The sequence below is a fragment of the Oryctolagus cuniculus genome, chromosome 1, assembly GCF_051225735.1.
Source record: "Oryctolagus cuniculus isolate XC-2025 breed Fujian yellow rabbit chromosome 1, ASM5122573v1, whole genome shotgun sequence".
Lineage (NCBI taxonomy): Eukaryota > Metazoa > Chordata > Mammalia > Lagomorpha > Leporidae > Oryctolagus > Oryctolagus cuniculus.
This window is the reverse complement of record NC_142867.1, coordinates 43,889,691-43,903,899: the sequence shown is the minus strand read 5'-3', so window position 1 is coordinate 43,903,899 and position 14,209 is coordinate 43,889,691. Positions and strand designations below refer to the sequence as shown.

General features: G+C 35.3%; 1 protein-coding gene across 1 annotated transcript in view; it reads left to right on the top strand.

Annotated features, from left to right (window-relative positions):
• The window catches only part of SLC17A6 (solute carrier family 17 member 6), a 50,339-nt gene extending 36,367 nt beyond the window's left edge, over nucleotides 1–13,972 (top strand). Inside the window, exons 8-12 of the mRNA XM_002709004.6 lie at nucleotides 306–455; nucleotides 9,564–9,696; nucleotides 10,097–10,207; nucleotides 10,901–11,028; nucleotides 11,833–13,972. Of these exons, the coding sequence (XP_002709050.1) occupies nucleotides 306–455; nucleotides 9,564–9,696; nucleotides 10,097–10,207; nucleotides 10,901–11,028; nucleotides 11,833–12,168 (858 nt within the window). The 3' untranslated portion in view covers nucleotides 12,169–13,972. The remainder of the gene's footprint in view (nucleotides 1–305; nucleotides 456–9,563; nucleotides 9,697–10,096; nucleotides 10,208–10,900; nucleotides 11,029–11,832) is intronic.
• The last annotated feature ends 237 nt before the right edge of the window (nucleotides 13,973–14,209 follow it).

The following is a 14,209-nucleotide window of genomic DNA, read 5'->3' as shown; positions in this document are numbered from 1 at the left end:
GCTTAAACCTTAGAAACCAAGACCTATGCTTTTGGAATTAATTTTTGATAAGCAAGGAATCTTGTATATTACTAAAGCCAGAAGAATTTAATCAGAAGAAGAGGCTTTCTTCTTTTATATTTTTCCCTTTCAATGATTATTCCTGTAGCTAAGGTTATCTGGACAACTGTAATTGCCAATTTATTACCTCTTACCTCCTTCTCATGTCCCATCACACTCATCCTGAAAATATAAAATACCACATATTCTTATTTATGTTGAAAAGCATTTAAATGGTCAGAATAACTCTCTTTTTGGAATTTCAGAAATTCAAGACTCCATGGCGCAAGTTTTTTACGTCTATGCCAGTCTATGCAATAATTGTTGCAAATTTCTGCAGAAGCTGGACTTTTTACCTATTGCTTATTAGTCAGCCAGCATATTTTGAGGAAGTCTTTGGATTTGAAATCAGCAAGGTATGTAACAACTAACCTTATTTAAATAGAGGCTGATTTTTGTATTCAAGTGAATATTAAATCCCATTGTTAAAGTTTTAAATCTAATGAGTTACTCATATATTCATCTGAAAATCCACTGCTGGAAAATAGAAGCTAAGTAAATGTTTGAGTGTCTACTGTATGCTATTGCCTACTAGAGACCAATCTCTAGTGGTAGGAATGCAGGAAATACAGACCTGGTTTCTGCTTTCATGAGCTTTACATCCCAATTGGTTGAGTAGCAGTGCAGCCTTTTTCCTATAAGTAAGCATAGCCTCCTTTGGACCTGAGGTCAGAGACATTACAGTATGTTCAAGATAAAATTATTCTATTCAAATGGATTTGTACATAGATGATTATGAATATAGTTCTTCAGTATTCTCAGAAATACATACAGCTATTTTGCAAAAAAAATTCTGAAAAAATCTTTGTTCATCCGACTTATTAATTTAATGAGTATTTGCTGGACATGATATACAAAGCCTTATGTTAAGTTTGGGAATAAAAGCATGGTTTTTGTCTTGCAAATTTTCAAAGCCTACTGCTTTGGAAAAAAAAAAGAATTATCGATTATGGCACAGCATGAAAGGCTATCCATAGACAGTTGTTTACAGTTGTGGAAATAGAATCTTTTTTAGGATTTTTCCATAACAATAAAATGAATACACACATATTATTTTTCTTTTATATGGGACTTTGAAATTTAGAAGACTTTTTCACATTCATAAGCAATGTATTTGGAAGACCAGCTGGATACCTATCAGAATTTCCATTGAACTTATAGGGAAATAGAAACTAGGGAAAGTATCCAAATTGCCTAAAGCCATGCTAGTAATAAGTGACAGCAACAAGCTCAGGCTGAGATCCTTTGATTTCTATTTCAATTCCCTTTACTATGCTATTCAAATTCAGGTAAACTATATATCCATTCAGGCACTTAACAAGTATTTGTTGAATACCATCTTTGTGCCAAGCCTTTTCCTGAGTCCTGAATACACGTGTCTGTACTGGCAATAGTCTTGCCATCTCTGTTCATGTTATTACATAAGTCCAGCTGGGCTCGCTATTCATAGTATGTCTCTACTTGAAAGACTCCGAGGCCTGGGACTGAAGCAAACCTGAGTTTAGGAGTAGCTATTCTGAGAGCTCTTTTGTTATCCCTGTTTCTAAGGAAACTGCTTCCTCCATCACGGAGAAGAATGAGTGCTTTAGACAGGGCTCTTCCCCCGGGAGTGGATCAAACATTGCAGGGTAGCCTTTGGGAGCTCTGTGAGGTGTTACACTTCTCAACAAAGGCTGCTGGAGGTGTGAGTTCATTTTCATAATCTAGGACAAATATGACACTGGGAGGCTATTAATAAAGTCAGGTCTTATGGGGAAGAGGGAAAGAGCCAACTGATGTTAATTAAACCATGCAGTCATTCTGGCTCTGTACTCTAATTAATTGAAATGGACTAAAAACAATGTTGTTTTGCAAAAACTAAATATAATAGCCAAAAATACTGATTTACCTGCTTGAGTCACCTGCTATATACTTAACTAAAATTGTGGATAAATTCTGCACACACAGATTGTTCTGAATATTGTGCTTAGACTGCTAAAAAAATCTGCTGCCTTACCTAAAAAATGTATAGAGGAAGTGATGGAAAAAATAGAGCTTGGGCTTTGAATCTAGGGTGACATGGCTTTGAATTCAAACTCCACAGTAAAGTTCTGGTATGTAACCTTGGGAAATTTTAGAATAATTGCTGGTCTTACTTTCCTACTTATAGATAATGGTTAACACTATGTTTCAGACGTGAAGCAAAATTTAAGTGAAATAAAATATTTGCATAGATGATTATTCTCCCCAACTTTGGTTAAGTAGTGTCTCCTATAGATAAAACCACAAATACAAAGGTTTGCTATTCTTTCTAGATATACTGACTCAATGAAAACAGAACTAACATATATCTATTTTATATCTATACCTATATGTCTGTGTAACTGTATCCATATCTGTATCTATTTTTATGATCTATACTCACATAATTTCAAAATACTTTAAAAGTTTGAGCAAAATTAAACATAAGTTTATTTTAGCACAATAAAATTTCAAAATCCATGTTTAGTTTTCTCATATACATTTTCTATGAAAATCATGAAGACCCCGTGAATGCATGAATTTTAATGTTTTCTTGTGCCCAAATAAGCACCATTTAACTCCATTCTCCATGAAATGTTTGAAGTAAGCACACATGCACACACACGCATATGTGTGTATATGTATATATATTGAGACAAAATTTATTTATTTAACATGTCATATACTTAAATAAAATTTTATTAGGATGATTATATATAATATATTTTAGAACTAATATGTTAACTGATACCATTCTATATTCAGAGGTAAATATTTTCAAGCTCTTGGGAATGGCGTATCAGGGGAAGGTAAGTGCTAAGATTAGCCACCTCCTTGAAAAGTCAGATTGTAGGGATCAGTCCGATTAGAGCATCCATTCATTTCTTTTCAGCTTCTTAATGAGGACCAGAGGAAAGTCGTGTTGGATGTCTGCACTTTCCTACAGTGCAGCATGCCAATTTCTAAAAAGAATTTGGGCCAGATGGAGAAAGACACAATCCAGAGTTTGACCCAGATAAAGAAAGAGGAAGATGGGGCAGGTCTAATGAGCAGGGATTTCTATGAAGAATCAGTTATCTATATGTTCAGAACATTTAGCTTACCCTTGGAAACCTTAAAATAAGGACCAAACCACTGTGTCATTGTCATAAATAATAATACTCTAAGAAGTTATTTTTAGTACTTAAAAGTTATTTATTTGAGTGATAAATACACACACAGATAAAAGAGAAACAGAGGCAGAGGAGGAGGAAGATGTAGAGGGGGAGGGAGTGGAGGAGAGAGAGAGAGAGAGAGAAAGAGAGATACATTTGCTGGTTCTCTACCCAAATTATCACAATTGTCACAGCTAGGGCTAAAGCTGGGAGCATGGACTTCAATCCATTTCTCCTATGTGGGTGGCGGGATCCCAGTTACTTGAGCCATCGTCTCTGCCACCCCGGGCCTGCATTGGCAGAAAGCTGGAGTCAATTGGAAAGGCATCCCATAAATGAGCAATCACTGGCAAAAAAACAACAACAAAAAAATTACCTAAATGAAAGATCTCCATGAGTGAGATCCCTGTGGAAAGAACAGGTCATCAAAGAAGGAGGTACCTTTCTCTGAAGGGAGGAGAGAACTTCCACTCTGACTACGACCTTGTCTAAATATGATCAGAGTTGGTGAACTCAAAAGGCTTCCATAGCCTTGGCAACTCATGACTAGAGCCTAGGGTGGTTACTGATGCCATAAACAAGAGTGTCAATTTGTTAAGTCAACAACAGGAGTCACTGTGCACTTACTCCTCATGTAGGATCTCTGTCTTTAATGTGCTGTACATTGTGATTTAATGCTATAACTAGTACTCAAACAATATTTTTCACTTTGTGTTTCTATGTGAGTGCAAACTGTTGAAATCTTTACTTAATATATGCTAAACTGATCTTCTGTATATAAAGAGAATTGAAAGTGAGTCTTGATGTGAATGGAAGGGGAGAGGGAGTGGGAAAGGGGAGGGTTGCGGGTGGGAGGGAAGTTATGGGGGGGAAGCCATTGTAATCCATAAGCTGTACTTTGGAAATTTATATTCATTAATTAAAAGTTAAAAAAAGAATAAAAAAATGAGCTATCAATGCATCTCAAAGACCTAGAAAAACAACAACAAACCAAACCCCAAATTAGAAGGAGGAAAGAAATAATTAAAATTAGAGAACTTAAGAATAACTGTGCATCAATTACAGATCTAAACCAGTCATATTAAGTAGAACAGATAAAAAAACTACTAAGAGGGATAATGTATTTAGTTGTTCATTAACAGTCAGGGCTATGCTGATCAAGCCACCATTTCCCATAGTGTCCACCTCACTCCAACAGGTTTCCCTCTTGGTGTTCAGTCAGTCGTCACCGATCAGGGAGAACATATGGTATTTGTCCCTTTGGGACTGGCTTATTTCACTCAGCATGATGTGTTCCAGATTCCTCCATTTTGTTGCAAATGACTGGATTTCGTTGTTTCTTACTGCGGTATAGTATTCTAAAGAGTACATATCCCATAATTTCTTTATCCAGTCTATCGTTGATGGGCATTTAGGTTGGTTCCAGGTCTTAGCTATTGTGAATTGAGCTGCAATAAACATTAGGGTGCAGACGGCTTTTTTGTTTGCCAATTTAAATTCCTTTGGGTAAATTCCAAGGAGTGGGATGGCTGGGTCGAACGGTAGGGTTATCTTCAGGTTTCTGTGGAATCTCCAGACTGACTTCCATAGTGGCTTGACCAGTTTGCATTCCCACCAACAGTGGGTTAGTGTCCCTTTTTCCCCACATCCTCGCCAGCATCTGCTGTTGGTAGATTTCTGCATGTGAGCCATTCTAACCGGGGTGAGGTGAAACCTCATTGTGGTTTTGATTTGCATTTCCCTGATTGCTAATGACCTTGAACATTTTTTCATGTGCCTGTTGGCCATTTGGATTTCCTCTTTTGAAAAATGTCTATTGAGGTCCTTGGCCCATCTCTTAAGTGGGTTGTTGGTTTTGTTTTTGTGGAGTTTCTTGATCTCTTTGTAGATTCTGGTTATTAACCCTTTGTCTGTTGCATAGTTTGCAAATATTTTTTCCCATTCTGTCGGTTGTCTCTTCACTCTCCTGACTGTTTCTTTTGCAGTACAGAAACTTCTCAATTTGATGCAATCCCAATAGTTGATTTTGGCTTTGACTGCCTGTGCCTCCCGGGTCTTTTCCAGAAATTCTTTGCCTGTGCCAATATCTTGAAGGGTTTCTCCAATGTTCTCTAGTAACTTGATGGTGTCAGGTCGTAGATTTAGGTCTTTAATCCATGTTGAGTGGATTTTTGTGTAAGGTGTAAGGTAGGGGTCTTGCTTCATGATTCTGCACGTGGAAATCCAATTTTCCCAGCACCATTTATTGAATAGACTGTCCTTGCTCCAGGAATTAGTTTTAGATCCTTGATCAAATATAAGTTGGCTGTAGATGTTTGGGTTGATTTCTGGTGTTTCAATTCTGTTCCATTGGTCTATCCATCTGTTTCTGTACCAGTACCATGCTGTTTTAATTACAACTGCCCTGTAGTATGTCCTGAAATCTGGTATTGTGATGCCTCCGGCTTTGTTTTTGTTGTACAAGATTGCTTTAGCTATTCAAGGTCTCCTGTGTCTCCATTTGAATTTCAGCATTATTTTTTCTAGATCTGAGAAGAAGGTCTTCGGTATCTTGATTGGTATTGCATTGAATCTGTAAATTGCTTTTGGGAGAATGGACATTTTGATGATATTGATTCTTCCAATCCATGAGCATGGAAGATTTTTCCATTTCTTGGTATCCTCTTCTATTTCTTTCTTTAAGGTTTTGTAATTTTCATCGTAGAGATCTTTAACGTCTTTGGTTAAGTTTATTCCAAGGTATTTGATTGTTTTTGTAGCTATGGTGAATGGGATTGATCTTAGAAGTTCTTCCTCAGCCATGGCATTGTCTGTGTATACAAAGGCTGTTGATTTTTGTGCATTGATTTTATACCCTGCTACTTTGCCAAACTCTTCTATGAGTTCCAATAGTCTCTTAGTAGAGTTCTTTGGGTCCCCTAAATACAGAATCATGTCATCTGCAAAGAGGGATAGTTTGAGTTCTTCCTTCCCAATTTGTATTCCTTTAATTTCTTTTTCTTGCCTAATAGCTCTGGCTAGAACCTCCAGAACTATATTGAATAGCAGTGGTGAGAGTGGGCATCCCTGTCTGGTTCCAGATCTCAGTGGAAATGCTTCCAACTTTTCCCCATTCAATAGGATGTTGGCTGTGGGTTTTTCATAGATTGCTTTGATTGTATTGAGGAATGTTCCTTCCAAACCCAGTTTGCTTAGAGTTTTCATCATGAACGGGTGTTGTATTTTATCAAATGCTTTCTCGGCATCTATTGAGATAATCATATGGTTTTTCTTCTGCAGTCTGTTAATGTGGTGTATCACATTGATTGTCTTGCGCACATTAAACCATCCCTGCATACCAGGGATAAACTGAAATGTGATCCCTGTTGAACATGGTGGTGGGAATGGGAGAGGGAAGAGAAGTATAATTTGGGACATGCTCAGGCTGACTTGCCCCAAGTGGTGGAGTTGGAAGCATACCAGGGGATTCCAATTCAATCCCATCGAGGTGGCATGTACCAATGCCATCTCACTGTTCCAGGTGATCAGTTTCAGATCACAGTTGGTCATGGTGAAGGGACTGGGAGTCAAAGGGAGCACATAGACAAGTCTAGTACCTGCTAACGCTAACTGATGGAGTAAATAAAGGGGAGAGTGATCCAACATGGGAAGTGAGATGCTCGGCAGACTCATAGAATGGCGGATGTCCTAAATAGCACTCTGGCCTCAGAATCAGCCCTAAAGGCACTCGGATCTGGCTGAAAAGCCCATGAGTGTATTTCAGGCATGGAAAGCCAAGACACTCTGGCAAAAGATCTCTGCGAGTGAGATCCCAGTGGAAAGAACAGGTCATCAAAGAAGGAGGTACCTTTCTCTGAAGGGAGGAGAGAACCTCCACTTTGACTATGACCTTGTCTAAACAAGATAAGAGTCGGAGAACTCAGAGGGCTTCCATAGCCTTGGAAGCTCATGACTGGAGCATAGGGAGATTACTGATGCCATAGACAGGAGTGTCAATTTGTAAAGTCAACAACAGGAGTCACTGTGCACTTACTCCTCATGTAGGATCTCTGTCCTTAATGTGCTGTGCATTGAGATTTAATGCAATAACGAGTACTCAAACAATATATTTCACTTTGTGTTTCTATGGGGGTGCAAACTGTTGAAATCCTTACTTAATGCGTACTAAACTGATCCTCTGTAAAAAAAAAAAAAAAAAAAAAGAAATTATCAATTCCCAACTTGACTCTCACTGGGATTAAACATGACAATAGGTCTGCTCTGATTTCATCATCATTTAAAAAAATCATCTATTATTTTTCACTTTATGTTTCTGTGTGGGAGCAAACTGTTGAAATCCATACTTAATGTATACTAAGCTGATCTTCTGTATATTAAGATAATCGAAGATGAGTCTTGATGTGAATGGAAGGGGAGAGGGAGTGGGAAAGGGGAGGGTTGTGGGTGGGAGGGACGGTGTGGGGGGAAGCCATTGTAATCCATAGGTCGTACTTTGGAAATTTATATTCATTAAATAAAAGTTTAAAAAAAATAAAAAAATAAATTAGAGAACTAATAAATAAAATTGAAACCAAAATAATTTTGAAAGATCAGTATGAGAAAGAGCTGTTTTTTTGAAAAAAAAAAAAAACAAAAAAACAAAATTGATATACAATTGGCCCAACTAATCAAAAGAAGAGGGAGAAGATCCAAATTAATAAAATCAAAGATGAAAAAGGAAATGTAACAACAGATACCACAGATCATCAAGGGCCAGCCATTATGGGTAGAGCCCCTGCTTGCAGAGCCAACAACCCATATATTCAATGATTTGAGTTCCAGCTACTCCACTTTCAATCCAGCTCTCTGCTATGGCCTGGAAAAGCAGAGGAAGATGGCCCAAGTCCTTGGGCCCCTGCACCCTCATGGGAGACCCTGAAGAAGCTCCTACCTCCTGGCTTCAGATCAGCCCAGCTCTGGCCCTTGTGGCCATTTGAGGAGTGAACCAGTGGTTGGAAACTTCTCTCTGTCTCTCTCTGTCTCTGCCTTTCTGTAACTCTACCTTTCAAATAAACAAATAAATCTTTTAAAAAAGAATCATCAAGAATTATTACAAAGAGCTAAATCTCAACAAATGGGGAAATCCAGAAGAAATGGATAGATTCCTGGATACATACAATCTACCAAAATTGAGTATGAAGACATAGAAAACCTAAACAAACCAATAACCAAGACAGAGATTGAATCAGAAAGACCTACTGAGAAAGAAAAGCCAAGAACCAGATGGCTTCACTGCTGAATTCTATAGAACTTTTAAAGAACTAATTCCAATTCTTTTCAAACTATTTAAAACAATTGAAAAGGAGGAGGAAGGGTAGGAGTACACGAGAGAGAAAAGGTGGGGTGGGAAGTATCAAAATATTCCTAAATCTGTATATATGAAATACACAAAATTTATACCTTAAATAAAATTTTTAAAAAATTAAAATAAAACAAATTTTAAAAATTTAGAAAAGGAGCCAGATCTGGGTGTCAAATCCAGGCACTCCAATGTATGACACTGGAATCTTAATCATTAGGGTAACTGCATTCTCCTCTAAGAAGGTTTTCGTCATTCTGAAACAATAAGTGTTACTTACAAGACAATGGAAAGTGTAAAGACAGTTGAAGAACCATCAGGAAGTTTTGAAATGACTATAACCCTTTGAGGTCACAAACAGAATACATTTATACATTGTCTAAGGAACTAGCAGATTCAATACCCTCAATTATTAAGACAGTAGGTTAAAACTTCACAAAAATTCTATTTCTTTATTCTCTGTGTTGCACTTCTCATAGTGCTTTGCACAATCCCTTTGCCAAAAGAGTGAAATATTGATAAGCAAAGCTTTGCATTTTGCTTATCCAATTAATAAGACTATTTTTTCTCTCTCTATTACTCTTCAACTCCCCCTCTCCTTCTCTTGGTAATGATGAATTTGTGGAGAAACATTTAAGATATAAAATGGACATACAAATGTAAGCCACTATGAGACAAGATTCAGGATAATTGATTCATAAACTCAAAATTTACTGAGTGAAACATAGCATAAAAAAGCATTTCCTTTTTCTAGAAGACAAAAATGGATCAAAGTAAATTTACTTAGCTTTATTTGGTCGTTCTGGGAAGTTATTGCTTATTCTGGTAGTGAGTAAGTGGTCATTTGGAGAAAGTATTTTTCCTTCTCTTGTTGCTAAAGAGTTGATGATTGATTCAGAAAATCAAGTCCATTAAATTACACACACTATTTATGGTCATGTATATTTATTGCCCTTTTTATTTTCCATCAGGTTGGTATGCTGTCTGCTGTGCCACACTTGGTAATGACAATTATTGTGCCTATTGGAGGGCAAATTGCAGATTTTTTGAGAAGCAAGCAAATTCTTTCAACTACTATGGTGAGAAAGATCATGAATTGTGGTGGTAAGTACTTAAGTTTCAGCAAATTCTCCTCTAAATGAATGAATTACTTGCAACACATAGCAAATTACTTAGTTACATTTAAATTCTTGCCTTCATTGTTCATTTAAAATCATTTTCCATCTTACTTCCAGCTATTTATAACTTCTAATTCTAGATAAATGCATAATAATGTAATTAGTATATATTATAACTATCTCAACTCTTCTGTATCATTGAAACTAAGTTGTTTTGGGTATTTTTGTTAAAACACAGGAAGAATAATCTCTGACATCAATTATTACTACTATTAAAGTCTTTTTTAAGGATAAAGTCTTTTTTAATATGAACTCTCCGAGGTGATATTTCTAGACAATTGAAATAGCACTCATTTCTAATGAATTTCATGTGTTTGTTTTTGAAGGTTTTGGCATGGAAGCCACATTGCTTCTAGTTGTTGGCTATTCTCATACCAGAGGTGTAGCAATTTCCTTCTTGGTACTTGCAGTTGGATTCAGTGGATTTGCTATATCTGGTAAGATACAATTTTTTCTTTGCACTTATGACATTCTGATTTTGACTGTTAATAAATGTTATATATACAGATACTATATATAATTATATATGTATAAATAACTTTGTTTACATAAATATTTTTATCTACATCTATGTATATATCTATATAATGTGTTTCTCATCACCTTTTAATATTCCTGTAACCCTGTATGTGACAAATGAACAGACATATAAATATGAGGGGACTCCCAACATTTTTCAGAAAATGCATATAATGAAAAATACAAATGAATTTCAAAATTTTTAACTTTCATTTTCCACAAATTTCTTAAAGTACCCAATATATAAAACCACATATACATATTTTTGCAAATATATATATATATATATTATGTGATGAATAACAAAATATTCACATTAAAAATAAGTCAATACTTAGAAAACATAATTTGGATTTGTTACTACTCAGTTCACCCCCAGTGTCACCATTTATCTTTATTGTTGTTGCTTAAGGTGAGGATTGCACATTAGGTGTTGGGCAAGAAATTATACCTAATTATATTATATCCCTGAGGTAAATTATCAAAACGCCTTTATCAAGCACATGTTTTATACCCAGCATCTGTTAAGGAGTTGTGGTGTGTTAATCTACAGATACTTACTTTTAAGAGATTTGTGAATGTCTGAGTCAAAGCTTATATGTATATTTCAGGTTTCAATGTTAACCACTTGGATATTGCTCCAAGATATGCGAGCATCTTAATGGGCATTTCGAATGGGGTTGGCACATTGTCAGGAATGGTTTGCCCTATTATTGTTGGTGCAATGACCAAGAATAAGGTAAGATGGAGCAAAACAGATATTCAGTCGTAGAAGATCCTCTCATATGGTTGCCAAAGAGTTAATATTTTCTTTTTTTAACTTTTATTTAGTAAATATAAATTTCCAAAGTACAGTTTATGGATTACAATGGTTTTCTCCCACCCCATAACTTCCCTCCCACTCGCACCCCTCCCATCTCCCACTTCTTTTTGGCATTGAATGCACTGACATATACCTCTGACCAGGAAGGTAATTGGAGTTAAGGGAAAAATCTCTCTCTAGAAACTCTTGAGTCCACATTCTCAAGCAATCAGCAATATGCTTCTCAACAGCCTTCCTGATACCCCTGATGCAATTTTAAAAATTCATTTTACTCCCAGAAGGCATATAGAAGTCTTCTGTGCATGATTTGCTAACCTCACATTAGACAAATATACAGTTGTCCATGGAAAAATATGATTATTTGCTATTAGTCCCTATGTGTACATGTAGGACTTCAAAACTGTGGTTACCAGAAGAAAATTAACAAAAGGAATAGGGGAAAAAGGTAGATAAATCAATGTAAATAAAGAGAACATGAATATTTGTAATATTAAAAGACCATGGCTATATTTAGAATTTTATTTTATCACTTTTAGATTTAAAAATTTAGATAAGGAAAGTAATAGTATTATATAAGTTTTTTATCAGATTATTTGTTTTACATATTTAGGACATAAATTTCCCCAAAGATAGTGCTTTAGTTAGCGCTCAGTGATGAAGATGTTAAGTTTTTCCATCATGGAGAGTTTATTCTCATGGTGCCACTTTTTGTCACTGCAGTCACGTGAAGAATGGCAGTATGTCTTCCTGATTGCTGCCCTAGTTCACTATGGAGGAGTTATATTTTATGCAATATTTGCGTCAGGAGAGAAGCAACCCTGGGCAGACCCTGAGGAAACAAGTGAAGAAAAATGTGGATTTATCCATGAAGATGAACTTGATGAAGAAACAGGGGACATTACTCAAAATTATATAAATTATGGTACCACCAAGTCTTATGGGGCCACAACACAGGCCAATGGAGGTTGGCCCAATGGTTGGGAAAAGAAAGAGGAATTTGTACAAGAAGGGGTACAAGACTCATATACCTATAAGGACCGAGATGAGTATTCATAACAAAACTAATTGCTGGATTTATTTTTAGTGTTTGTGATTAAATTAATTGTGATTGCACAAAAGTTCAAAAAATGTGGTGTAAACATGTAAACATATCAACCAGGCAAATCTTGCTGTAAGAAATGAAAATTAAATCAGAACAAACCCATGAAATTGCCATCAAGTGCAATCTGTAGAATTTGTGAAGTTTCATCATTTCCAAGTCATCCATTCTTGCATTCGTAATTTAAGATTTGACTGGTCAAAACTGTAGAAACAAGTAGTTACTCATCAGGTTCATATGAGCTAAAACTCATCACCATTAATAAAGCACAACTAAAATAGTTGACACACTTCATCCTACAAAGGTTAGAGGCCAAAGTTACTTGATCATGTAAAATGCACTTATATATTTGTTACACTATATTGCAAGATATCGCACAGAAGTCCTGTTTTAAAAAGGGGAGAAAACTGTTAAGTTGGTTGCATTATTGTTTTGACAACATTCATTAAATGTAAATCATGGAGTTATCTCTTAATTGAAGAAATATAGTGTGGACTAGCTGCTAGCAAGTTGTATTGAATAATTATTATGATAGCATAATGTGGGAAGTTTTGTTGATCCTAAAAAGGAGTATCTTGCAAAGCTTTATAAGTAATGCTTGGACACAAACACTTATTTCTCTAAAAGAGAACTTATGAAGTGAGGGGTATGCTTCATGTTCTTCCACTCATTTACCTAACAGTATAAAACACTTCACATTTCAATAAAATCCAGTTTTTTCATGTAACATATCACATAACTTTTTGCAAAAAAAATATAAAAATAAATAGACTTCAATGTATTTTTTATTACAACTTTGTACTGGTTGTAACTTGCATTAGGAAAAAAAGATATATACACCTTAAAGAATCTAATAAAAATTTAATATGGAGGTAAAGCCCTTAAAATGCAATATTAACAACAAAATAAATAGAAAATGATTTAGATATCTTTCTTCAATAGAAATTAAATACTATATGAAACTTGTGCCACAGAGCTATATATAATATGAAAAGATAAACTTATTAGAGATACTGTAAGTAGACAATTTTATTATTTAAATTCCCATTTAAGAGATATTTGTTTTAAATATATAGGACAATAAATTATATTAAAATTATATCTATCTATCTACATCTGTAAATCTTATACATATCCATGCACAGGAACATAAGAAATAATCTTCACAACAAACCAAAAATAGCATACACCTAATGTTGGGTTAGGGGACTGTAATTTCTACTTTCATAGAGTCATAGAATTTTAGATGGGGAAGAGGCATTTTGCTTGTCATTTCTTAATATAATTCAACAGGAAATGCAACATTTGTGTACCAAGCAATAAGTGCAAATCACTAAATTTCCTGTCTGTATATTATCTTCATTTTGCTTGTGGGAGCTGTTTGGTTGGTTGGAATGATTTTTTTTTTGGTTTAAAAAGTTATCATCAGACCTCTTTATAATGCTCTACAGTTAATAATAATGCATTTCCCAACTCAACTAAAAATATCCTTGGTGTATTTGTCTATTCTGGATATTTGATTTGTTCATTGTATTGTGCTAGTGACTGGAGGCCCTGCTACTGCAAATATAAAACAAAAAAGTTTGTTTTAAAAATGCAAACCATTCTTGACCTTAAGAAAATAAAATACCTATTGCTTTGTGTCTCAAAGTGATGTAATGTGATCATAGCTTCTGTTGTGTTGAATGAAAAGATGTGGACTGTCATTTTGTTGCAGCAAAAAAGTGTTAATAAAAAGCTCTATTTATCCTTTTTTAAAAATCATTATGTTATTGTGGGTTTGTTTTATTTAGGTTTTAGTTTTATTGAGAAATTTGGCTTGTCTATTCTCCAATGAAGGCTACTCTAGGCACAATAATAGTGGCCTTTTTAAGTCACTTGAGAGTTAATGAAAGAATATGGAACCCTTATCTTGTATGGGGCCTGTGGGGTCTATAGGCCGAATTTTAAATCAAGAACTCAGTCTCTGATTCAAACTCCATCTTTGAATAATAGTCT